This window comes from Rhipicephalus microplus, chromosome X, assembly GCF_043290135.1.
Source record: "Rhipicephalus microplus isolate Deutch F79 chromosome X, USDA_Rmic, whole genome shotgun sequence".
NCBI classification, from domain to species: domain Eukaryota; kingdom Metazoa; phylum Arthropoda; class Arachnida; order Ixodida; family Ixodidae; genus Rhipicephalus; species Rhipicephalus microplus.
Window position 1 is genome coordinate 36,480,947 of NC_134710.1, and position 27,909 is coordinate 36,508,855.

Sequence of the window (27,909 nt, forward strand, 5' to 3'; positions counted from 1 at the left end):
GTAATGCTCCCACAGAAATGTGGCAATTGCCTGTGTTATTTCATGGCTGATGCAACGAATAGTGCTGATCATCTTCTTGCAACCTTTTTGCTGTACTTGTTCGCACAACCACTGCATTCATTCTCCCCATTTTTGCATATCGATCACTTGTCATAGCTTCACACGAGTCTACCTCGCTTGTATTGCCCGGACATTGGGGGGCTGCACGCCTCACATGTGGAGGCATGCGTTAGTGGCAAACAAAATGTCACAGTAGCTTTCAGGTGTCCAAACAATTTTAAATTTTGAAGGAACAATAAGTTACTGAAGTCTCAATTTAAAGAAATTGTCAACCAGCCATAACGTGCGATTAAATCATGGTATAAATGAAAGAACTGTGGAACACAGGGACAGATTTGAGCATTCATTTCCTGTTGCGAGTAGGATTTATTTTTTTAAATCGTGTTAAAACTAATAAAAGGCGGTATGACCTGCAGCCTAGCGTAAAAACCTGGAGTTTATGGAGTTCATAGCACTTAGCTGTATGTGATCACATTGTCTGATGCTGTCATGCAAGCCATAATTAGTCCTCAAAATTCAAAGTATGCATGTTATTATTCATTACCGCTCTATTCTGCGCTGCTTATGAGGTAAAGATAGTTCACGGTGAGATGGGCGCTTCCTTCGTGTCAGCCGGTGGACCAGGTCAAGCCTGCATGCACAAGCCTTGAATGCGAGCGCACTGAATTGCTGCACTTGAACATGAACTGCTCTCACACTCACCATTTGCAGCATATGTTGTCATGTGTGTACGACTTCATATTGGCTGCATATAAAAAATTTCTGATTACAAATGTTTCGCTGTGTTTTTCCCTCTGCCATTCCGTGACCAGACTCACTAACTAGTAATCTCTCAGTTGTGACAGAAAAAAGGCACAATGAAAATCGGTATTCGGTTCTTTTAACTAAAAAATAGAGTGCAATCATCATTGTGTTAAATTAAGTTTCAACTTCTTGATTTTTTGTGTCAAGATTGTGTATTACACTTATGTATTATGATACATGTAAATAAAAGGCCTTGCAGCTTGAAAATGTTTGGCAGGCTATTCTAGAGGTCCTTCAAAACATTCTTCTCATGTGCAGTGTCGTGGCATGGGAGCACTGCATTTTCTCACAGCTGCTACTTCATGCATTCATCAAGCAGATTGCTGTAGTACAAAAGGGAAGAACAAATATTTATTAAAAATTTTAAAGCCAAAGATGAGGCAAGTAGTCTGCAAACTTTACCCAAACATCTGAATATTAGCTCAGTTCAGAGAATTATGTAATTTGCATGTTTTTTTTTCTTCTGTCCTCTATTGCCACAAGAACACACCAGAAATAAATAGCCAATATACTTGCGCTTTTTAAACCTAGTCTTGGAAAGGATTGCATTTTGAATAACTTCAATTTACATACCTCTAAAGTGAGTTTGTGTAGTCAGTTTTCCGACTATTTCCCTCATCTTTAGCTTTAGAGCCATTTGTATATCCTTCCAATTTTGTACTGCTGCAAGTAGCTTTATATGTGGTGTTTAACTCCCAAAACCACCAAATAATTATGAGAGACGCCTGTTGCAAGTAGCTTCTTAAAGGGGTCCTGCAACAAATTTTCAGCATGGTCAATCATAAAGCACTGCCATTCGGTAGTCAAGGCTCCTGAGAACACGCGAGCCAAACATTATACTGCAGCACGTGTCCTGGAAGTTGCATTTATTTCTCAAAGTTGGCAAAAAAAAAAAAACGTTGCATCTTCTCTTGACAAATGATGCCACAAACCCTATAAGCGATTGACTGATTTGAGCATCGCGAGCTGCACAGTTACATCAGCCACTGCGGGAAGCCGCTATAGGCCCCTACGCGGGCTCATAATTATACTAAAAGTAAGACGTGCCTTAGGAGGAGACAGAATAGGGTGGAACCCTATCCTGTCTCCTCCTTTTTCGTTTCTTGTCCAAGTTGTGCCATAAATATTATTTTTAATTTTAACAATTGGATTTACTAGTTCTAAATCTTCAAAAACCATCTGCAAGTTGTTCTTCAGGAATTCATAAGTAGCTGTGTTTTTGACATGCACACATGGCAAAAGTTGGCTACTAGTAGAATCACGTGTTGCCTGGCACAACAGCAAATGGCACGTCAAACAGAGTAGGCGGTCGGTTTGTCTGTGCCGTATAAACCAGAATTGCAACTGTTGCACAGTGACATTTGTTCTAAAAGTGTAGCTTAATACCTCTTAGATACTAAAATTCTGTGTTGCATTTACAAATAATTCTGCTTGTCTATAGCATGACAACTTGTCCATTTATGGCATGTTCATAGGTATTTCTCATTAATGAGTGCAAGTAGCTTTAGGCTTTTACTAATTTCTGAGCATTATTTGTTTTGCTTCTGGCACAAAAGAGACATTACTGTCCAACTTGCATACCCTCAAATGTGGGGCCTTGTGTACCCCATACCTGCAGTTCGGGCCCAATATGTTCAATGCGCTGCTACTGGTAGTACCTGAATATAAAGTAACAGTTGTTTAATGACATAGTTGCCTACTCTTGAGAAGTTCTGAGAGAAACACAAAATTTTTTTTAAAATTTCATATACAGTGAATGATTTCATGTCAAAGAACACTCCCAGAAAACCACATAAGCAACATGCTGCACAGACTTGCCCAGTGTGTACATTGAATATTGCAATTACAAAAAGAAGTAATTACCTTTTTGTACGTTCTGAACCCATAGCGACATAAACTGATCATTAAAACAAGTCCGGCCACTGTGAATAAAGGTAACGAAACGTAAAAAACTGAACATAGTAAGCTTCTGACACACAATGTTTGAAAGAAACCAAAGCTACGTCAAAGTAACGCAAAGGCTTGTCGTGAGCTCTACTAGAAAACTCGCTGCCTTAGCAAGCACAACCAAGACAACGCACTAGTGGAAGCATTTATTGATATGTACATGTGGCACCATTTACATCACTTTCTCGTGTCTGCTTTCTTTCCAAGATAATTACAAATATCACAAGCGTTAACAGAGCTTGAACAATGTCTTCATCAGCGACTTGCACAATTATTTAGCTCCAGGACATTGAAATTGCAGTAAAAGAAACGGCACGATTCTTATAAAACTTAACTACTGAATTTACTTAATTACTGTTTTCAGAATTTCAACGTCTGTACATAAAATGTAACTTACAGCTGCTCCACTTCTGGGAGGCTTAGCTACAGGGATGACTTCTATTTTGCTCCTTTTACACATCAAACAACTTAATAGGGTAAAACATTAAGCAGAACAACAGCCTCCAATGGCCATACCATGACCAAATATCTAGGCAAAAGCCACACATCACACTGCAGCTTAACTGCTCCATCCAAGCAGTCTTATTCTTTTTTTGAAAGACGAAGGCTTTGAGCTTGTTCATCTTCAAAGCTTACTTACTTCAAGCTCATCTCGGCTAGAAATATAAGCACCCCCTTCGTGGCGATCGAACAATTGTGCGCATGGTTCCGGCTATGTGACTAGCTCTTTTGGGCGAGGCACAGCTGTGGTCACGAATTGTAACACTAGCAGCCAGACTGCAAGCAGCTCCACGTCTATGAGTCAGTTGGTTCTTATGGTGCCAGACCGACCTATGGACACGCTAGCAACAGCAGTGTCTATACTGGCTGCAGAGCCGAATTCACTTTCTCTAGGAGTACGCCTGTATAAGTTGGCTTTGAAAAACTCGTACACGGACCAGGAAATTGCCGTACCAGGCATCTGGAACAATACTCGGGCGTGCAATCCCTGCAAATGCATAGAGTAAAAAACACAACATCAGTCCGAACTCGCATTCAAAGGCTCAAGCAACTTCACCCACATGAATGTTACAAGAACAGCATTGACACAGCAATGTAATTGATTAAATGAGGCATAAGCTTCACCGATGGCATACATGAAGCATAAGTGGCAGCATTAGAAGTGGGGAAAGAAAAGGGGGTGTAGTCCATGCAAACATAGGAATTAATGAGCTCAAAAACTACCCCTCAAGCTTGGTGAAAAAAAAAAATTTTGCAGAAAGCATACACAGCTACGAACAGTTCAGCTAGGTCTTGAAGTCATACGTAGCAAGGAGAGTTTACAAGGGGAGCACAAAGTTACCATTTTTAAGCGTGCTCTTTCAGACAGAGGCCCATCTTCACTCTCTTCTGTGGGCAGTGAGCTGGTTGTACACAGAATATTGTAACTGGTTGTACACCTTCTACTTAGGAACAGCAGCAAGTTGTCGGCCAAGAGTTGGAACACCTACCATATGTGCAACAGCCCGTCTTTACTCTATCAATTTCCTTTAGATGAATAAGTTCCTTCATTCCTTCTTTTGATGAATTCTGGGTCCAGTTGCCAAACTTGAATGTTTTCACCAGGCCTCATAACATTATCTTCATCTTTTGCTTATTTACCTTCAACCTACTTCCTTGGTTTAGGCCTTCGATAGTTCTTTTAGTATAATTTTCGCAATATCAGAGGCACGACCCTGAAGTTTAGAATAATCTAGTGATACAATATGGCCACACAAACACAAAATTTGACCATCGAGTTTAACTTAGTGTACTCTTTAAGAAAGGTAATTTAAGTAAACACCCTCTTCATTGTTTAAACTGTTCTAGCAACACTTTTAAAAGCACTGAAAATTTTAATTGATATTTCACATTCTAAAGTCTTGTACTAAAAAAAATTTTATCCTTGATCCAGTTATAAATATTCCAACTTATTGAGCTAAAAAAGGATCTATGTTATTGGCACCTCCTTTGCATGTTCATGCCACATTTCCTCAAGCACAAAAAGCAAAGCAAACAACTTGACTGATGACAAAATTTTGAATGACCTACCCGAAAGTAACCCTTGATACCACAACAGCTGTAGACTGTTGTTGCTGCATTGATGAGGCCGCTGATCTGAGGCTGATGAGTGGTTTTTAGTAGTGAGGTCTCTTGTGTGTTTAGCAGCGTCTTGCATACATCCAGCGGTGTGGTGACAGCAGCAGCAAATGCGCCAGCCACACCACCAGACACCATGTGTGCCATTGGGTCGTATGTGCGTTGTTTGTTGGTTACCACCTGCATGAACTCATAGGTGACAAAGTGGACACACTGGAATGGAATGTTCATGGACAGCTGGGTTGTGTAGCTCCGATAGAAAGCATGTACTCCTTCGTTCTGCCATACATACAGAAAGCACTCTGTGCACCTTTTGAACTGGCTGTTGTACATTTGCATTCGCTGCTTCACCACTGAAAGAAGGAAAAAAAAAAATACATTCAGGGCATCACTAAATGAGAAAAGAGAAAAGCTGGATAAAAAAAGCCTCACCTTCAGCTGGATTCATTATGCTGTCATGCATCACTGTGGCCAAGCAGCCAGCAAGACCTGAAATTGAATGTAAGGTTTAAATGGCAATAGCATTCAGGAAGAATATATTTGGCTGTTTATCGAATCCCAGCTGTGGCAGCTGCATTTCCGGTGGAGGCGAAAATGCTGTAGGCTTGTGTGCTCAGATATGGGTGCACGTTAAAGAATCCCAGGTGGCCGAAATTTTCAGAGCTCTCCACAATGGTGTCTCTCATAATCATACGGTGGTTTTGTGACGTTAAACCCCACATACCTATCAATTGAAATGGCGGTATGCACTTGCTGCAGTGATGGAAGTGACATTTTGGTTTTTGGAGCAGATTCTGGAGCAGGAAAAGTGGTGCTCTGGAGCAGATAGCAAAATATTCTAAACGACTCCTGGAGTTCACTGCATGAATTAAGACTCTTATAAATATTATATTTATTATTACACATATTGCACATATAATAATCACTGCACATTACAAGAAACATAATTAGACAGATGGATGGTATTTGAACATCCAAGTAAGTTATTTTCATATTTTGCAAAAGTGGTCAGTAATGAAACTTTTGACTGATATGTGAGGTTTAACATCCCAAAACCACCATATGACAATGAGAGATACCGTGGTAGAGGGCTCCGGAAATTTCGACCACCTGGAGTTCTTTACCATCCACCTAAATCTCAGCACACCTCCATTGAAAATGCATCCGCCGCAGCCGGGAAGCAAATAAAATTTCAAAAATGAAATAAGCTAGATGGACTATAATTTAATATGCTTGTTCTTGTGATATAGACGAGGTCAAAGGTTATGAAAGTGCAAAATGTGATCAGTCACATATCAAAGTCATCACTGCAGTGGCTAGAACAACTAAGAAGTCTCACACGCATTTCACCAGAACAGTCTCCTTGTAAGAAACAAATGTACAACTATATCATATATATATATATATATATATATATATATATAGAAAATACTAGTATGCGTAGCACTTTCAATATTCTATGATACAGCTACTGTACAAGCTGTACACTAGATAACAGTGTGCAGTTGGTTTTCATTTAAGCTCGCTGGAGGGTCACATGATTTAACTTCATTGTTTTTAGTTTCCCCAACTCCATCTCAGAGCAGGTTCGGAGTAGTTATTAACAAATATTGCAATTTGGAGCAACATGGAGCAGTACTTCCGTCACGGCTTGCTGGTAACTAAACTTCTTCACTATAAAGCATAGAATCGTGTAAGAATAGTCAGCTCATATTGTTGTGGACATCAGCACCATTTATTTGTAAGCTCAGAGCAAGACTGTGTTCCCACACACTACAAAAAATGTTTTGCTTGTAAGGTAAGGCTCTGCTATACTCGTGGACAACTTTTCTTGGCAATGAAGGAAGGCCACAGGCGAGCGGCTACTGCACATGTGTTGCTCTGCTTAGCAGTCCAGTTTGACTCGTGTTTCGAATTTATTTTGGTTCTTGAACCTTCCTTATCTCCTGTGAGGGCCGTCCGATTCACCGGGCAGTCGCATTCAACAACATTGCATACCATTTGCCCCATTTGCTTTGATAGCAGATTGTTAGTCAAATTCCTCCCAGCTACTTGGAAGTGTCATCGAAAGTGACACCATTTTAACTCTGTGATGCACGTAAAATGTCCGACGTTTCTACATGTGTAAAAGTGTGAAATTCCACTCCATAAAATAAAAGAAATATAAATAATCGGTGCCTTTTTCAAACAACGTCCTGTAAAAAATAATGTTTTTCATGATTCTCATGTAAAAAACAAATAGGCAATTGTGGAATCGTATTCTTCAGTGGCAGCACATACGTAGTTTCGCTCTGAAGCCTTCCCTTCACTGGCAAGTTGTTTGCAAGCATGGCGGTTCGGTTCCTGCCCACGGCAAGTCATCTTTTCATCCACTATCTTCACATTTACATTACAATTAGGTCTAATAACTTCCCCTATACTTTCCTTGCATTATTGTCTGTTAGATCTTGTCTGTTAGATTTGTCAGAACCCCTTACAAACTTATAGCAAAGCCACCACCATCGTTGCAGCCCTGTTGGTTCACGTGCTACGTGACGCCACATATGCGCATAAAAGGGTGTTTCACACTCGCTGCTTGGCTTATAGATGGCGCTGACTGACACTCCTACTTCTAAATTCACATATAAACCCAAAAAAGGTGGATGTGGAAAGGCCGCTGTGATAGCTCAGTGGTTAGAGCATCGAACGCGTTATTCGAAGGTCGTAGGTTCGATTCCTGCTCCCGGCTGGTTATTTTTTCACCCACTTTTCTTTCTTCTTAGTTACTTTCCAATTGTTCTAATAACTTCCCCTATACATTCCTTGGCATTACTGTCTGTTAGGTCTCTTTAATATTGTGTCAAAACACGGAAAAACGAGCCCTTAGGTATACACTTCTTTCCCTTATATATATATATATATATATATGAAGGAAGTGTATACTTAAGAGCTCGTTTTTTCCTTGTTAGACACAGTATTAATGAGATCTAACAGACGATAATACAAGGAAAGTATAGGGGAAGTTATTAGACCTAATTGTAAAATTATATATATATATATATATATATATATATATATATATATATATTATATACACACACACACACACACACATACACACACACACACACACACACAAACACACACAGGGAGCCCCAGGTATCTTTAGCCAGAGGTTAAAAATATCCCGACACACGCAATTAAAACATGCCAAATGCATGTTTGTTGCTGACCGTCGCTTTGAGTTAGTGAGACTACTTTTTGTGTTCTAAAATATTTTTTATTTAGATCTGTTTAATTATTTCTTTGGAAGGAATGAAGATGGATAAAACATTTCAATCACAGTTATAGATCGGTTTGCAAAACGTCCAATTAGAGAGTTTTAAACCTTATATCTATTGATTATTAGTGTTTTTTCTGCTAACTACAAATGCCCGCAAAACACAAAAAATATACCACGTTCAAACTGACTGGCACGCCCACTTGCGCGGTAATTCTGGTCCTTTTTAACGTTCCGCCTACGAATGGTACGCTTCCCTCGCATCGGTTCACGATGGCGATAAGCAGTCACAGCGGTTATCGCTTTTGTGGCCGATAGAAAAACGTGTTCATAGCAAAGCCACTACAATCGTTGCGGCCGTCGAGAAAGCACAATCGTGCGAATGCTATGGTCGTTCGTACACAGAACGTTAGGGAGCACTACCATCATCGAGTGCACTGGCGCGCGAGCGGGTTCGTCACGTAGTATTTTTTTTTATTTTGCGGGCATTTGTAGTTAGCAGAAAAACATTAATAATTTACAGATATAAAGTTTGAAACTGTCTGATCAGACGTTTTGCAAAACAATCTACAACTTTCTCCCTGAAATTTTTTTATCCATCTTCGTTCCTTCAATCATAGCAATTAATCATATTTAATTAAACAATATTTTAGAACACAAAAAATAGTCTGACTAAGTCCAGGAAATGGTCAGCAATATGCTTTTGGTCGCCTCGTGGCTGCATGTGTCAGCATATTATTAAACTCTGGATAAAGATAACTGGGGCACCCTGCATGTGTGTGAGTGTATGTATGTATATATATATTGCCGCGAACGTAATAACAGACAGCGACGAAACGACGTCTTGCTTGCCCTCAGACCAGGACGCAAAAGCCCTCCTCTTTCTTCACTTCCCAAGGGATTCCACCTACAGTTGATGGCTCATACCCATTACCTGTGACATTACTCCCTCTCCTCGAAAAGCATCCGCTCGATGCTGGTAATGAGCGTTGAGAAAAAAATGCGAAAGAAAAGATGCTACCATGGAACCCAACAACTCCGTCGTAAGAGAAAAAAATGGGCTGGCGTCGTAGAAGTACTGAATAAAGAAAGGAGTAAGTACACAAGACAATAAAAAAAAACCAAAGTGACAAAAAAAAAAAGTCATTGCATGGTAAGTTAGTCCAAGTTCGATGGATGACGCGAGAAATATGGCTTGAGTCTTGACACGTGCACCACATCACTTTGTGGAAACCGACGGGAACGTCTTGAGGTGCCCTCAGGGAGAAGTTCATACGTAACGTCACTGAGTCGGCGCAGAACTTTGTAAGGGCCGGAGTAGCGCCGAAGCAACTTCTCAGAGTGACCACGCTGTCGGATGGGAGTCCACACCCAAACTTCATCGCTTGGTTGGAAGGTAACTTCTCGGTGTGTAAGGTTGTAGCGGTGTGCGTCGGCAGTTTGGCGAGCCTGAATACGGCATCGGGCGAGTTGACGGGCCTCCTCGGCGCGTTGAGCGAACAATGCAGCGTCCGTGTTGAACATGCTCAAGTTGTTGGGAAGGAGCATTGCGTCGAGCATTGTAGTGACCTCTCGACCATGAACTAAGCGAAATGGGGTGAAACCTGTACTCTCTTGGACTGCCGTATTGTAAGCAAAAGTTTCGTAAGGGAGTATATCATCCCAGTTCTTGTGATCAACGGCCACATACATTGACAGCATATCTGCGATTGTCTTGTTCAACCATTCAGTGAGTCCATTTGTTTGGGGGTGATAACCCGTGGTTTTCCGATGTTCTGTACCACTTAGTCTCAGCACTTCTTCAAGCATCTTTGCGGTGAAAGCTGTACCATGATCAGTAATTATCACAGCTGGCGCTCCGCGACGAAGTACGATGCTGGTGACAGAAAACTGTGCGATTTCGGCTGCGGTAGCTTTGGGCAGGGCCTTTGTTTCGCTGTAACGCGTTAAATAATCGGTGGCAACCACAATCCACCGGTTTCCAGACGAAGAGGTGGGAAATGAGCCGAGCAAGTCAATGCCAATTTGATGGAATGGTGTCTTCGGCGTGGCGATGGGCTGTAGTAGTCCTGCTGGTCGGACAGGTGGAGTCTTACGGCGTTGGCAGTCACGGCATGCGCGGACGTACTGCTTGACTGTCTTCGCGAGGCGGGGCCAGTAGTATGAGCAGCGAATTCTTTCCAATGTGCGCGTGTAGCCAAGGTGTCCGAATGATGGTTCGTCGTGACAAGCATGTAAAATATAGTCCCGAAGCGAGGTCGGCGCAACCAGTAGGTAAGTAGCCTGGGTATGGTCGAAATTTTTCTTGTAGAGGACTCCATCCCTGATGCAGAACGAGGCCAGCGAACGTGCGAAGTTTAGAGGAAGGCTGCGTTTTCGGCCTTCGAGGTAGTCAATCAGCGGGCTTAGCTCCATGTCGTCGCGTTGTTGTTGAGCCAAGTCGGTTGCTGACACAGAGGAAAGGAATGTATCGTCCTCTTCAACGTCCGCGTTCGTACTTCTTATTGGTGCACGTGAGAGACAGTCAGCATCAGTGTGTTTGCGTCCTGACTTGTGAAGACTGTTACGTCAAATTCTTGCAGCCAAAGGCTCCAGCGTGCTAGACGACCGGAAGGGTCTTTGAGGTTGGCGAGCCAGCATAAAGAATGGTGGTCGCTAACTACCCTGAATGGTCGACCGTACAAATAAGGGCGAAACTTTGTTATAGCCCAAACAACGGCTAAGCATTCTTTTTCTGTTGCAGAGTAGTTTTTCTCTGCAGATGATAGTGTTCGACTTGCATAGGCAATCACGCGCTCTATGCCATTTTGCCGTTGAACCAGTACAGCTCCAAGTCCGACGTTGCTGGCATCCGTGTGTAGCTCTGTGGCAGCGTTGTCGTCAAAGTGACTGAGTACAGGTGGGGCTTGGAGATGGTTTCGTAGCGTGTCAAAGGCGTGATGCTGATCATGGCCCCAAACAAACGATACGCCGTCTTTCGTAAGTTCATTTAGCGGTTCAGCGATTTTAGAAAAGCCTTTGACGAAGCGTCTGTAATATGCGCAGAGTCCCAGAAATCGGCGGAGGCCGCGCTTGTTCGTTGGGACAGAAAATGCGGCAACAGCTTTCGTTTTCTCAGGGTCTGGGTGTATACCGGCGTGGCTGACGACGTGACCAAGAAATTTCAGTTCCTCGAATGCAAAGTGGCATTTCTCAGGTCTGAGAGAAAGTCCAGCTGTTCGAATTGCCTGAAGAACTGCATGTAAGCGCTGGACGTGCTGCTCAAACGTGTCCGAGAAGACGACCACATCGTCAAGGTAGACAAGACACGATTGCCATTTTAGCCCAGAAAGAACCGTGTCCATCATTCTTTGAAAAGTAGCTGGTGCCGAGCATAAGCCGAATGGAAGGACCTTGAACTCGTAGAGTCCGTCAGGAGTAATGAAGGCGGTCTTTTCGCAGTCGCGCTCATCAACAGATATTTGCCAATAGCCGCTGCGTAGATCCATGGAAGAAAAGTAACGAGCATTGCGAATACGGTCCAGCGAGTCGTCTATTCGTGGTAAAGGATACACGTCTTTCTTCGCGATCTTATTCAACTTTCGGTAGTCAACGCAAAATCGGAGAGTACCATCTTTTTTCTTTACTAACACAACAGGGGACGCCCAGGGACTGGTCGATGGCTGGATGACATCGTCCTTGAGCATCTGCTGGACCTGTTGGCGTATAACGTCTTGTTCTTTTTGCGAGACTCTGTAGGCATGCTGTCGAATGGGTCTCTCAGTAGGCTCGGTGATGATACGATGCTTGGCAAGAGGTGTTTGGTTAACTTTTGAAGTCGTAGCGAAGCAGTCCCGAAATGAGCCGAGTAGCTTCAAAAGACGTTCCCGTTGTGCAGACGGTAGACCCTGGTTTACGTCGAGAGTGCTTGCAAATGTTATGGCGGAATTGTCGCACGACGAAAGAGCAGATAATGTTGAGGGACCAGGGACGTCGGCAATATGCTCAAGGTATGCGATCGCAGTGTGTTTGGTAAGATGGCGATACTCCTCGCTGAAATTCGTGACTAATAAGGCAAGCCAGCTTTCTACTGGGCTGAACAATACCTCGGGCAACGCAGATTTTTTGTGCAAAAAGTAGGGACAAATTTCCTTCTGCAATTACAGCATCGGGGACGTCTTGGTCACATTCAACGTTGATAAAAAGGCTGCTGCGGGGAGGCAGAGTAACAGATTCGGAGGATACACGTAGGGCAGCCTTCGATGAGCGGGCGTTTTCCGGTTCGGGATGAAACGGGTCCTCGAACAACACCTGCAAGTCTCGTAAGTCAATAATTGCGCCGTGTTCGCGAAGAAAGTCCAGCCCCAGGATGAGTGGACGGGAGCACACAGGTAATACGAGGAAAGACCCTGTGAACATCGAAGCACGGACTCGAACACGGGCTGTGCACATTCCAGTTGGCGTGACGAGGTGGCCCCCTGCCGTGCGCAACGGCGGTTCTTGCCAAGGGGTAGTTACCTTCCTCAGTTGGGATGCTAGGGCGCTGCTCATAACCGAATAATCGGCGCCCGTGTCGACGTGATTATCGACGTGTACGGTGATGTCGGCGGAAACAGTCTTATGACTTTCGGAAACGACTGGAAAGTCCGAACGGTCTTCGTCAGGTCTTTGCGTCGAAGGAGGCTCTTTGACAGTTCGTTGAGACGCGGCTTCACCCCCAGGAGCCGCGGTTTCTAGTTTCCCCTGTGGGGACTCGGTGACCGGCCTCTGAAAGGAGCATAAGATGACGAGGGAATGCTAGGTGACGAGGGGCAGCGAGGTGATAGTGATCGTGATTGGGGGCGTTGACCAAGGCGAGGAGCTTGCTGGCCCGTAAGGTACGCTTCGATGTCGCGGGGACGCTCACCGTAACGCGGGCACCGAGCATAAGGATAAAAGCCACGGAGACCAAATTGGCGGTACTGGCAGTTACGGTAGACGTGACCTGCTTCGCCACAGTGGTAGCAGAGTGGACGGTTATCGCACGTACGCCACACGCTGGCCTTTGTAGCGTTCTGCCGCGATCCAGACGGACGATAAGTTGGTGCACTCGGAAACCTTGAGGCGGGTGGCGGAGTCGAAGAGGTGCCCTGGAATCGATGGCTAGTCTGATCCATTGTCCGCATAGTAGGATCAGGAACATGTGGTGCAGGAGATCGCAGAGCCGCCGCATAAGTCAGCACAGGGGCCTCAGGCCTTGTTGGCGCGAGTGGGGTGACCACCTGTCGGATCTCATTTCGGATTAAGTCTGCGAGAGCACTTACGGGTGGTTGGGGTCCCGCTGCTTGGAGTTGGCGCAGCTCGTCCCGCACGACGCTTCTCATGAACTCAGCGAGGGCATGCCTCTCGCTGTCAGCCCCGATAAAGCATGCAGCAGGGGTCACGTCGTGGCGTTCATACTGTGACGACCTATACTGGAGAGTACGCTCTATTGTGGTTGTCTCATTTATGAACTCTGCCACAGTCGTCGATGGATTGCGCACGAGTCCGGCGAAGAGCTGCTCTTTTACCCCACGCATTAAATGCCGCACCTTCTTTTCCTCGGACATTGCAGGGTCAGCACGCTTGAAGAGTCGAAGCATGTCCTCGACAAACATCGAAGCTCTCTCGTTGGGTCGTTGGTTCCGAGACGAGATAGCCTGCTCCGCTCTCTCTTTCTTTTCAGTGCTGCGGTACGCATCACGAAACTGTTGGCTGAACTCATGCCACGTCGCAAAGGAACCCTCGTGATTCTCGTACCACGTTTTGGCCGAGTCTTCTAATGCAAAGTAAACTCTCCGCAGCTTGCGAGCTTCATCCCAATCGTTGATGTTGGCAACTCGATTGAAGTGGTCAAGCCAGTCATCAACACCTTCATAAATGTCTCCATGAAATGAGCGTGGTGTTTGCGGCGCATGAAAAACATGCGGGAGAAAAGAATAGGCGTCGTTGGTTTGACTCGCCTGGTTGTTAGTTGAAGTTGCCATCTCGTCTTGAGAGAGGTGACCGTACTCGGGAGATAGTCCTCGCAGGCGGCGACTGCTTCGTGCCGTGGGAGCTGTAGCTGTCTCTAAGTAGCTCGATGTGTCAGCTGAAAATCTGCAGCTGAGGCGCATTTACCCAGCACCTCTACCAGTGCCGCGAACGTAATAACAGACAGTGACGAAACGACGTCTTGCTTGCCCTCAGACCAAGACGCAAAAGCCCTCTTCTTTCTTCACTTCCCAAGGGATTCCACCTACAGTTGATGGCTCATACCCATTACCTGTGACAATATATATATATATATATATATATATGAATTACAAACATACAGCCTATAGACTACTTATTAAATTTAAGCGTGGTGCCTCTACACATGCCTCAGTACTTAACTTCACAGCTATACCTAGAGTCCTTGTGCACTAAGACATTATTATTATGATGATGCTCCTAGGCGTTTTTCAAACGTTATATTCCAACTATACTTGAAATGACATATTTTATAAGGACTACCATTGCGTACCAAGTTAAACAGCAAATACTTTTTCATTTGTGAATGAAATTAATGTGCAATGATAAAAAGAATTATTTACATTATTTTGCACATGGATGCAACGCCTTCACAACTTTATAACCAGTCAACTGAAAAGCTCATCAACAATAATGAACTGTTAATTATCAGGTGTACTGTGCCAATGACAATGAAAGATGAGAACAGCCTTTCACCAATGCATGCAGTGCGCGATGTTTGTTGACGGAGAAAGTGCAATGCCACGGCGCTGTATGCCAGTTTAAAAAGATATACCACATTTTTAGCATGTAACACACAATAAAAAACAGAAAAATGAGCTTAAAAAGTGTAGGGCCTATTCTATGCATGAGGTATATGCATACTTTTTTTTCTTTTTTCAGAGTTAATGTTAGGGGCACAGGTTATATACAGAGGTGAATTATATGTGAAAAAAAAAAAAAACTGTGTTGGCAGGGAGTTTTGGATGGAATAATTTTATTGAATATCTGGCGAATGGAAAGCCCGGGCCTGGAGCCGCCTACATGGCCGCTTGGAGCTGTTGCTTCCACGCTGCCTCCAGGGCTCACTGGACGGCCCAAAGTTGGTACATGAGTTCTGAGCTTTGCAGCGCGGCTGACCACCGCGCCCGCAGATCTTCTGAGGAGACCACCATTTGATCTTGCTATACTCGACATCCCCACAACATGTGTTGAAGGATGGCTCTACAAGACTTGCATAGCTTGCATGTGTCGCTCTCGTATATGGCAGGGTAGAAAGTCTTTAATTGCACGGGATTGGGGTAGCTTTCTGTCTGTAACCTCCTCCAAGCAACGGACTCTGCTCTGTTGAGTTTAGAGTGAGGTGGTGGATAAATTGGCCTCTGCATTTGGTAGTATTTGGTTATATCACTGAATGTGGTTAATCGATCTTTTTCTCTCCGTATCCCCTCCTCCACGTTCACCTGACCCGTAGAAGTCACTCTTTGCTCAGCTCGGCGAGTAAGACCTCGAGCATCGCAGTGTGCTACCTCATTGAGATTGACTGCGGGAACGTCTGGAGCTGTATGGGCTGGGAACCAGAGCAGTTGTCTGTAATTCTTTTCTACAGCGGAAAATATTGCTTCGTTTACACTCATGATGTCCCACGCCTCTGGGAAGATTCGGCCCTTAGCATAATTTCGAATGGCCGCCTGTGAATCACTAATAATGTATTGAGCATTCGTGAAGACCAGTGCTAGTGCAATGGCTACTTTCTCTACTGTCTCTTTGGTATTAAATTAGGTATTAACTGACATGCTGGTAACGAGCTTTTGGTTGTGATCTACGACTACTGCGACGTAGCTATTTCTGTTTGGGTATTCTGCTGCGTCTATGAAGGCCGCTCTGTCGTCTGACCCGTAGCTCTGGATTATTTTTTCTGCTCTACTCGGGTGTCTACCTTTGTTATAACATGGATGCATGTTCTTAGGTATATTAGGTACCAGAAGTTTCTCATGAATCTTTCTCGTCCTCTTTTCTCCGTTTTGCTTGTGGTAATTCATTCCTAGCTTGCATAGTATATTTCGTCCGGTAGAGGTTTTTCTTAGGCGTTCCACCTGAGATATTTGTTGTGCTTCTAGGAGTTCCTCCAGTGTGCTTTGAAGTCCTAGCTTTAGAAAAAGGTCTGTGCGCTTACCGATGGGTATCCCTAGCGCTAGTTTGTACACCTTTTTTTATCAAATTGTTAATTTTTATTCCTTCAGCTGCAAACCAATTATGAAAGGCTGCTTATGTAATCTGACTGATTACAAAAGATTATATCAGCCGTATGATACTTTCTTCCTTCATACCCTGGTGCTTGCTAGTAATTCGTTTTATTAATATTATGGTGCTTGTTACCTTCGCATCTAATTTTTTAATCGTTTCTCCGTTTTAACTTTGTTCTCGATTACAAGGCCCAGTACCTTGAGTTGGTTGACTATAGAGATATTTTGACCGTTCCCAGTGTGTATCTTAATTTCTTCATAAGCCTCCGTTCTGTCATATCCAGTGGGAGGCCTACCCCTAAGCGTGGAACGGTACAGAAGAAGCTCCGACTTGTCTGCGGAGCACGTGAGACCTGTTCCTATCAGGTGTTCCTCTACTGTGTTTATTGAGGTCTGCAGTCGTTCTAAAGAGCCGCTGCTCCCATCACAAGCCCAGACAGTAATATCATCCGCGTAGATTGAATGGTGTAGAGATTCAATTTCATTTAGTATTCCGGGAAGCCCTATTAAGGTGAGATTGAAGAGTATCAGAGATAGGACAAATCGCCTGCGCCGCCGATGCCGATCTCAGGCGATTTGAGTCCTCCGACGGAGATGACTGTCTTTTTCTCTGACAGGAGTTTTCAGATATAAATTACTAAACTTACATCATTAAAGCAAACTCATAAGTTGCCAAGAGGAGAAGCTTTACCCTTGAATGACTGAGAAGCTGTTCTACAGGAGTTACCAACACCAGGCATACAAAAATAGTGCTTGTCTCTGCCATTTCTGGTTGTCATCCAGCAGAATTGTCTCACTTGAACAGTGCTTGATCACATAAACACTTCTATGAAAGTCCAATTAGTGTTATCTCCAGGGGTGTGGAATAGTCAAAATTTCATAATACAAATCGAATAGCAAAAACTATTCATGTTTGAAATATTTATTATTCACACACATTTACCTGGCATGCATTATATTACCCATACAATCGATTCTCATTAATTTAAACTTAGAGAGACCTCTGAATTTCGCTAGACCTTTCAGAAGTTCTAAGATATATGAATCTTGACTGGGTGACCCTACACATTATGATTAGGGATTGATTGAATCACATTTAAAAATAATTTAAGCTTTTTTAATCCCTAACTACACAAAATGAAAAGGCAAAGGTGTAGAGTTCTCATGTTTATTGGCCATTTACTCCTGATCAGACACAGGGTGTCTACCAATTTGATATTTCTCAATTCCCTGACTTTTCGAAACTTTCCATGAAGATTAAAAGCTGATTCGATGACCGCCACGTCTGCTAGGAAAACTCTGTGCACTGGAAACAAACCCTCGAGTGGTAAAAAAAAAATCAAGCATTCCGTGTGAAATAAGAAAACATATTTAGCAGACGCACTCAAAATGATCTGAGCACGTGCCGTAAATACGAAAAAAAAAAAAAAACATGTATACCTCGCCAAACTAAAACCCTGAGCCAGGCACTGAGCAAGTTAGCTGTTTGATGTTTGGAAGAACCACGAAGCAAGCACACCAGTTAAAGGTAACCACAGATGAAAGTTTGAAGGAGCCTGCAGTAGTCCGACATTGCAGTCAAAGCTGCTAGGAAACGTATAAGTTGTGCCATCTCACAGCATCTGTACAATATGGGGACACAGGAGCCTAGCCGGTTCTGCCACTGGAGTATAATCTAGTTTACTATAATGGCTACAGCCCACGCCATTTAGGATGTGGATTGCATTAGATCTGATTCAACCTGGTTTGCTACATTTACTACTGATTTGCATCCCCACCTAATTTGCGCACCTCTAAAATATATTTCCAGCAAAAAAAAAAAAGAATAACTACTACTCGCATATTCTGTCTACCTTGCCTTGACAACGAGTAACGACAATGTTGCAAGAACAGAGCCGTACTGCAAAAAAACAAAATTTTGTTTCTTTCTTTCTTTTTCCGATGAGCACATGCAGGTTTGTATTTTATGTCTCTAGGCTCTGACACTTTAAGTGCAACGGGAGTCCTTGGACGGCTGCAATGAAAGCTGGGGATGGCATTTGAAGTGCCGAAGTTTAGAGGCAAGAAGGAATCCGTCAAGGTGCAACAGCTACCTTGATTCCACAGATGAATCATGGACGTCTGCACATTACCTTGATTTACGTACTCTTCTGTGGATATCACACTAAAAATAATTGCAGATTTATTCACACAATTTCATGAAACTGAAATGAGAAATTTATCCAAAGTTACACAAGCGCTACCCTTGAAACATGAGCCTCTAGCAATAAGTGTGTAACTGAGGACGTTTGCTGTTGCCTCACCAATAATAATAATAATAATAATAATAATAATAATAATAATAATAATAATAATAAAGGAATGAGTAGCCCGGCAAGCATCTGCTCATGGCAGTTCTAGCGTAGACAATCCAGACGGCCTTCAAGCCGAGCCGAAATAGTGGCCTAGACAAACATGCATAAATTTACAGATGTGAGTAATGTTTTTGTTCGAAAGTCAGCTATGCCGTGTGTTATGTAAAAGCAACACATATCAAAATAGTGCATGCACTACCGTGGTAGCTAAGAATGCTTTAGCCAATGTGAACGACAAGTTGCCAAGCAGAGATTTCCTTGATCTTATTTATGCCACAGGCTGCTACAATTGTGACAACCAGTACATCGGTAAAACTCGTGATGTCAAGAAAAGAATTAAACAGCACAAACATGACGCCGCCATGAAACAACGTGTGGCCTTGACTGCCCTCGCTGAACACGCGGAATCCACAGACCACCAAAGAGACTGATCGAACCCGTGTGTTCTGGACAAAGAAAAAATCCACATCTTCCCACAACGACACACGCACACACACACACACACACACACACACACACACGCACACACACACACACACACACACACACACACACACACACAATGTTGCATAATTGGGTATGGTTTGAGAATGCTTAATTGTTATTTCATCTTTATTATTTGTGTTTATTGAATGGAGGAGATGCATTGCCTTGTATGAGTGGTGGGACGGGGATGTTAGCATCTACTCAAGTCAAGTCAAGCGAAAGCCAAGTAAAGATGCCCTTGACCGAATTATGAACACGCGATCTAGTGCCTACATATACGGGGTGGTCAGTAAACGGTTGTTGTGCAGCGCAAGCAATCGAATTTTACTAGCAGATGCTGCCTGCATTAGCCTTGCAAGGCTAGAGAGGGGGAAGGAACGACAGTTCGCACAAGGTGCGAGCATGCAGCACGAGACGCGAGACGCAAACATGCACAGTAGGGTGTAGACACTACCGCAAACACCAGATTTGCGAGTAGGTGCGATTATAAAATCCTCCGCATATAAAAGAAACTTGCATCATGCCTGCATTTGGAATCCAGATGCAGACAACTGTACATACACTTAACAAGAGCGATGGGACACTTCTGACAATGTATTCTCGCTGCTTACACCACGTATATAGGCGTACTTAGGTACAGTGTACTTTAAGTACACTGTACCTTTTATAAGGCTTTTATTGTGAAGAAGGCTCTCTCCCATATGGGTGTCGAAACGTCAGTAAACTTTGTGTTCTATGGGTCAGTGTATCCTTTCACAATTACATTAAGAAGCAACAGTTATGCACTGTTTTTTTTTTCACACCTCTTCTAGCATCTCACTGTAGGTGCAGTTGGAAGAGCGACTTTGTAAGCTTTGATCAATGATAATGCTTATTTTTGTGACGGCCACGCAGAACTGCTGTCAGTTTCCGTAACCTGGTGAGGTTTTTCAGAAATTTCCCGACTTTTCCGGAAGGGTCCAAATTCCCTTACTTTTCCAGTATTTCCAGGTTGGTGTAGACAACCTGGGACCTTTTAAATAAATAGTGAATTGCCAACTGCTTCTTTGCTATATGTGCTTTCAGCACAAACTTCTCCATAGCAGTTGAGAAACATTACGGTTTACCATGCGTGTGCTTAATTTAAAACATCTTTTTTACTAGCAAAGCCCTTTTTCTCGAAGATCTTAGGCACTTATTTGTCTTTTTTAGACTCTTAAAATTATATAAGCACGCAAATTTTTAAATAGCAGTCGGAAAGCAGCAGATATCTTCCGGTATGAAAACACAAAAAAGTATGAATTAACCAAATGATGAGTGTGAATTAGGAGCCTTTTAAATACATTGAAAGTATAGAGGGCCAAGAAAATAATAAATTTTGTTTGAATTAGCCGAAAGTATGAATTATGAGAGTTTGAATTATCGCGAGTCTACAGTATATCCTCCTCTTCAGGCGTGAATTATGATACACTGTCTATGAACGTGTCAAATTCACATAACATAATTCCGAGGCTCTCAATATTACATTCCAAAAAAGAAAATGAAGCAATGTTTTGTTTTGTGGATGTCAGCAATTAAACAAAATTAACATGTAATGAAATACTTCATTCTACAAGCAGTAATGTTTCACATTAACATAAAAATAATGGAATCATAGGTTCCAAACGTATGTGCAATTAGTATTTGGTTGCATTCATTTTAAGAAAAGAGAAGAAATACTGACGATTTGTGAATCCAGCACGTCGAACAACTGGTCGAATATCGTAGTGTTTCACCAAAGTGATCGGCTACAATCATACGCAGCACAGCGAGATTAAGTCAAGTCATATGAACTATGCAGAAGGTTCCCTTTATTTTAATTAGCTATGAATATTGCACTCTTTTGACCACAAGTTGACACAACTAGCATAAACAGGTTGCATACACAAACATAGCCACTGTTGCTCATATATTCACCATGAGTAGTAGCCAGCAACTCAGCAGTTCATAACAAGTTTTTACTAGAAAGGCCAGCGTACGGGCTAGTTTGTTGTACATAGTTGACACTTGCGGCACACTGTTTGAAGGCGAAAAAACACACGTGCTGTGCTCTACCTATGCTTTGCGTGTGTCTTTTTTCATGTTCAAACAGAGCATCGCAAGTGTCAACAAGTTTTTACTGCTACATCTGCATAAAAAAGTTAATTGTAGTGGTTTGTTTGAACTGCCAAGAACTTAATAACAGCATGGCCTTTTGTGACAGCTGTGTACTGTAGATGCAAAGGAACACAGGGAGAAAAAAAAAAAGCTTCAACTATGTTAAAGGGCCCATAAACCACCTCCAATACTTTTTCAAACATTTCAAGTAAACACGCGCATCATGTACAGAATGCCGTCACAACCAATGATTCTACACGTGGCAGCGCTACGAGCTGCCAGCATGCGACAAATTCTGAGAAACGATTCCGCCTCCTTTCCGGGCCTTTTAGGACTGCCCGTGATGCACCGTGCCATATCTGACACGTCGAGCCAAATATCCTGATTGGTCAAGCAAGAGCCTACGACTTCCGGTCAGTCTGCAAGCAGCTGTCCGCGCTGCTTGTTGTTGTTCGTCGTGTTGTCCGCGTGCATGCGCCCTCTCACGAGTCAACTACTGCAGCCAGCGTGTCCACGTACGGGTCCATTGGATCGGCGATCCTTTGAAGGCGGGCGCGCAATGCAGGGTCTGTACCGGCATGATCACGACAGCCACGGTTCGCCATCAAGCACCCAGCCACAACGCAACAACCGGAAGTAGATGGTGTTCAGCACGTCAGCGATGATGTATGCCACGCGAGATTGGGAAGGGCACTAGGGGATAGGGAAAAGTGGCTTGGGAAAGGATACTAGCGGAGGGAAGCGCAGGAGAGAGCGAAATAAGTGATCATCGCACTTTTGATAGTCAAACATGTCTAACTCCTGGGTGCACGTTAAAGAACCCCAGGTGGTCAAAATTTCCGGAGCCCTCCACTACGGCGTCTCTCATAATCATATGGTGGTTTTGGGACGTTAAACCCCACAAATCTAATCTGATCTAAACATGTCTAACTCCGCTATTACTGCGTCGTTTCGAAAAATTCTCACGGTTCCATGTTTGTCGTACACTCATGCACAATTTCCCCACCACAGCTGATTTTCGCCCTCTGGGTGGTTTAGGGGCTCTTTAATGCGGAAATATTTGTTGAACCTCAAAACATTGAAATCTGCTGATAGATTTTTTTAAAGTCCGAAAATTGTTTTTTTTGCTAACTGTCCCGTCCTATCATAAACACCCGTCTTTCTGCTTGCTGCCATCTTGTTTTGCACTGGACAAAATAACAGCCTACAAATAAATTATGTATGCTTCCACCTCATGTAAAGCGATTAAAATCAAAGACCTTACATATCAAGCTTAAGGCATTGCAGGAGCAGTGCCACCTTGAAACTTGTCTTTGTTCACTGTGGGTAGTACTATGCCCTGGGGATACCGTAAAATTCCGAGCAAATGCCTTTTTCTTGATTTCACTGCTAATACGAAGCTACAACGCCGTTCCAGGAAAGTGCACTCTTCTCCACCCTCTCCTGCGCCACACTCTAATCATGCACTACGGCTATGCATAGAGTTTCCTTAAATGAACGAGATTGAACGCTGGCGTTGCGATCGTTCAGCGACCATGGAAATGATGAGTAGTACACGCATTTGTCTAGTCTTCGCACTTGCGGGCCTCGAATTGCACTTGTGGCTTCGTTTAATGCTGTGTTTCGGTTTCCTTTCGAAGGAAAGAACGTACCCTTTTGAACTTTGTGACACGATTTGAAATGGTAAGCCGAAAAGGTTAAGGTAGCGAAGCGTAACTGCCGAACATTTGCCAATCGTCGTTTGATGACAAAGCATCGTCAAGTCACGCAAAGCCAACCAAAGCCGAAAGGTTGAAAATTAGACAAGTCCGTGTACTACCCACCATTTCCATGCTAGCTGAAGCGCCGTGCGTTGCAGATCTCATCTACACCAGCGCCTGAGTTCCCTCTAGTGGATATATAGGAAACTTTATGTGTCTATGTACTACTGGTCTATTTGAAACCTATCCAACCCTGCTTCAGTCTTGATCTCTAAGCACTTGCGCCTGAAATTTGTCAATAAAATTGGATTTGTTTTTTACATAACGATTGCACACTAAACAGCATGGAACACACATTACAATTTTCAGTGTCATATAAACAAAAACATAACCTTCGAGATCTTCAGTCTAAACTAATGCCTATGACGACTAGTCAGCAAAAGTAAGGCCTTTCAGATCTGTGAACGTTGCTAAGAGCTACTGTGTGACCCATCATTGAAGGTGCTTCCACGCTACGCTTTTCACAATTAGATCGTGTTTGACTCTGCATTTCTTGTCTTTGAGAGCAATTGATATGCACTTTTCCATGAACGAGAGGAAGAAGACTTCCAGTCAGCATACACTCCGCTCTTTTTTGGCTGAGAAACATTGTAGCTGCCTTCTTGAATTTCGCAATAATTTGACTTGCTAAGGAGTGGATACTTCCTGGGGATTTCACAGTAATAATTTTTTATGCTGAATCCTGTGAGCATTGGTTACTAGGATCAAAAGGAGTTCACTGTGAACCATGCTTTCAAATAGCCTCCAAACATCTGTGTCTAGAACTAGCATTAGAATAAGCATTAGAAACATGGGTCAAGAACATGTTGTTCAGTTCAACCTTCTTATCTCATGAATACTATACATGCACGAAATAGATATAACCAAAAAAAGTATGCCAGTTATGCAGATATAACCTACACTTCACTCCCAGCACCAAGAATATTTAGCAATGAAAACAACAAAGGGGTAAGATACACAAGAGTGTACAGTATGTTTAAGTTTATGCTACATTTTCCTGTGTGAGGCAAAATGAACAATGGAGTGTCTAGCGTTACGTCTAGACGTAACAATAAGACAAGTTAGAGTTACGTCCAGCGTGACAACAATACAAAACTGGCTGGTTAAACTCGCCAAAATCGATCGGCAGCAGTGGCGTAGTCGGCTAACGCAGCTTGTGCAGGACGGTGAGGTCGTTGGTTCAAGCCCAACTAAATATTTTAGTTTTATTTTTTGTGCAAGTATTCTTCTAAACAGTGCAGCATTATTATATATATATTTTTTCTTAAACAAATAGCCTTCGTGGTCGTGGGGGGCACGCAAAACCGCGTTGCTACAGCACTGTACAGTTCTGCCGTAGCAAGCTCACCGAAGCGAGATTAGGGAGTTTTAGAATACCGTTTGCAAGCGCTGTGGGCGTAGCGGGCACCATATGTTTTAGAATAGGGTTTGCCCTGCTGCGAACTAGAACGCACGATCGCAGCGACACCGGAGCCTCGAAACCAGCGCTTGCGAGCCACATGCGGGCCGCGATCGCCGGACGCATTTTCGGATTTTCTGTGTGCAGGCCTCGAACGCCGACTCGCATTACGACACATGCGCAGTGGCAGCGACAGCACCGCAAGGGCTCCAGTGCGCTATTCTAAAGCTCTCTATTATACCAGCGACACACGAACAAACATCCGAGACTGTCAAGTGATTATCTAACTCAAGTGCATATTGTGAACCACACGACAGATGTAACCTTAGCAGCTAATTATCGTTATGGCTGGACATAACTTTAACCTTTCGCAAGAGCTACGTCTAAACATAACGGTAGAAGCCGTTAAAATTACGTCCAAACATAAAAATAAGACATGTTAGAGTTACGTCCAGCCTGACAACAATACAAAACCGGCTTGTAAAAACCCACCAAGCCGATTGGCAGAAGTGGCATAGTCGACTAACGCAGCCCGTGCAGGACGGTGAAGTCGTTGGTTTAAGCCCTACCAAAAATTTATTTTATGTATTACATTTTTTGCGCAAGTATTTTTTTAAACAGTGCAGCATTAATGTTCCAAGGACGTTGCTTATATATATATATTTTTTTTCTTAAAGAAGATAGCCTTCGTGGTCGCGGCGGACGCGCAAAACCGCGTTGCTAGTGTCGTACAGCTCTGCTGTAGCAAAATAATGCGTGTTAGCGACAAAAGCGCACCGCGAGATTATCCCAGCATGGGCACTGTTGGGAGCTTTTCCTGTAGTCTGTGTATTAACTCTATGAGTCGTAAAGTTTCCCACAGAAAACTCTATGGCCTCAGCGACAATTCGTTTTGTGTTCCGAGGTAATTTTTTATGTTTTTAAAATTTCACCCCTAAAAATATATGTATAAATAGTCAGGTGGATGTCTTATTATCGCTCAGCAATAACCGTAGTCTATATGATTCTATATTTCGTGTGTACATGTCGTCCATCCACTGTCTGATGTGACGCGATGAGATATTTACATGCCGCGACACGGGACAGCTGTAACTACTGTTACCGTATGGGCGTAACCCTAGTGAACCTTTCATACATCAGCATGGGCACGCAAACCGTACTTGCATCCAGTTGGAGAGCTGCTGTTTACCACTAACCGCGGTGTGAGCAGGGTTCCATCATGATAGCTCCGCTTGTTGATTGCTTCAAGGAAGCTGACGAAAAGGCAGCACCCGATACGGTAGAAAGGTACCGGCAACGTCTCCAAAAGTTTGTCAGCTAGTCTGTGTCAACAGAGCTGCTGATACGCAAAAAATTCCGGCACAATAAACGACGCAGCTTTCTACACACAAGTGATTCGGGTAAATCGGTGAATCTGAGCTTATGACCGCTTAATTGGGCGAGCGGCAGTGCCAAACGTTACCGTAGCATATGCAAACGTCACCGTGGGACTGTGGACGTAACACAAGCAGTGGCTTTAGTTATGTCTGGACGTAGCGCTACTGTTGGCTATAGTTACGTCTGGACGTAACGATTGCAACGCTTACAGTTACGTTTGGACGTAACCCTAACCACACCGAATAAACAATTACGAGCTATGTTGTGTACACTACTAACAAAGACAAAAAATAAGGAACCTTCCATAGGGCAAGTGTATGACGCACCACAAAACTTGAGCAGCTAAGATTGAATTCTATAAAAGTAAGTCAAAAAATCTGTAAACAGGGGTTGTGCGCTCGAGCTGACACTTCGACAAGTGAACTTGTCTTCTTCAAGGCTAGAGGTTTCCTTGAATAAGACGAAGTCCGCTCGTCGAAATGTCAGCTCGACACAACCCCTGTTTAGATTTTTTTCATCGCAAGCTTCCACCTTCCCCTTCCTGCCATTTTTTGATAAATGTAATTAGAAGCACACGCAAAAAAAAACTATGGGAAATAACTACATCATGTTCTCGTTGAATGACGGCAGTGACTAATCTCAATTAATGACAAGCATGTGCATTACTACAAAATGTTCCAAATGATACAGTAATTGATAAAAGTCCCACAATCTGAGAGGTCACCACATTTAGAATATGTTTTCCATAGTACGGAAGATCATAGGAATGTCTAATCACCTTGAGAAACTGGACTGTGCGTTCCATGTTCTGTGCCACTGATTGTGCGTTTGAGCTTTTCATAACAGGAAAAGTACAGAGCATGGGCCGGGCCAGCACCGACGACCACTGCACTCATGCCCCGCACGGGTCGGAGCGCACCTTCATGCCGGACCATTTTGCAGAAAGCATCAGGGATGGAGGTGTACCTGCCACCTGGACTGGGTCGCAGGCTTTGCATTCTAGTCTGCGAAAGGAGTGTCATCAAAACAGAAATGAATGACGACACTTCAATCACACGTTTGAAATCACCAAAGAAGTTCAGTGTTCACACGTATTAGGCGCGAACAGTAAACTATAAACTATGCGCAGAAATGTCATAGGCCAACAAAGGGGTTTTGAACACAAAAATTTAGTGAGCGGATTCACGAGGCTCACTTGTGCAACTCGGTGCTCTCAGCGGACGAGAGCGGAATCCACTCACTACACTTTTAATTTTGTGCTCATGTTCACGGACCAAAAAAAACAACATGCTTTGATTACCAGAATTAAAGAAATATACAAACGAGAACCACGTGCTACACCTGTGGGCAAGACGTCAAGGTCGCATTTTTCAGCCCCGCATCAGAGCGAGACGACTTGTTATGGTGAGCGTGGTGACATCTACTAAACTTTTAAACCTAATGTTGCACAATAAGTGATCATAAGCTAAGTAGATAAAAACGTTGCCCGATTAAAGGTTACTGCAGACCACGACATTCACAGCAATCAAAGGCACAGTGCGAAAGCGTAAATAGCTCATCCTACACCACGAAAGTTGCTTCTCGTGATACGAGGGTAATTTCTCAACTCACCTTTATCGAATCCAAAGGATACATAACACAGTGTTCCATGACTCCAGCTGCGGCACCCGCAAGCATGTGGGTAACCACATTGTTCGTCGGTAGACATTCGTAGTCCTCGAACTCCATAACATCAGACGCTATCTAAAGAGTCACCTTCAAGTTTAAACGTTTACGCATACAATATAAGTGCTACGATTCGTGAAACAGTTCGATATCGCTACGTGTTTGCGAAAAAATTCATCGTCGACAGGGTAACGCGTGGACGTAACAAATAGTTCATGGAGGCGGCATAGTTCATGGAGGCGGCAAGCGAGCTACGCGAGTCGTGCCGCCGCTGGCTGCGCCTGGCTGCGCGCCTGTCTACGAAAAGTGGCTCGAGTTGTTGAAAGCGCGC

General features: G+C 43.5%; 1 protein-coding gene across 1 annotated transcript; it reads right to left on the reverse strand.

The window, feature by feature from the left end:
- Window positions 1-2,942: 2,942 nt before the first annotated feature.
- LOC119175813 (mitoferrin-2) lies at window positions 2,943-27,864 on the reverse strand. Its single transcript, XM_037426799.2, has 5 exons — window positions 27,525-27,864; window positions 26,692-26,917; window positions 5,362-5,418; window positions 4,882-5,282; window positions 2,943-3,799 (listed from the first exon to the last, which is right to left on the reverse strand). Exons 1-5 carry the CDS (start codon window positions 27,639-27,641, stop codon window positions 3,614-3,616), a joined length of 987 nt encoding a protein of 328 aa, XP_037282696.1. The 5' UTR covers window positions 27,642-27,864; the 3' UTR covers window positions 2,943-3,613.
- Between the last annotated feature and the right edge of the window lie 45 nt (window positions 27,865-27,909).

Bases quoted from the DNA above. Each gene is read 5' to 3' on its own strand.
- LOC119175813 (XM_037426799.2), bottom strand. From the start codon at position 27,641: ATGGAGTTCGAGGACTACGAATGTCTACCGACGAACAATGTGGTTACC. The intron at 5,419-26,691 runs GTGATTAGACAT...ATTCAATTTCAG, and splicing joins GCACAGTCCAGTTTCTCAAG to GTCTTGCTGGCTGCTTGGCC. The intron at 5,283-5,361 runs GTGAGGCTTTTT...TCCTTCTTTCAG, and splicing joins CATAATGAATCCAGCTGAAG to TGGTGAAGCAGCGAATGCAA.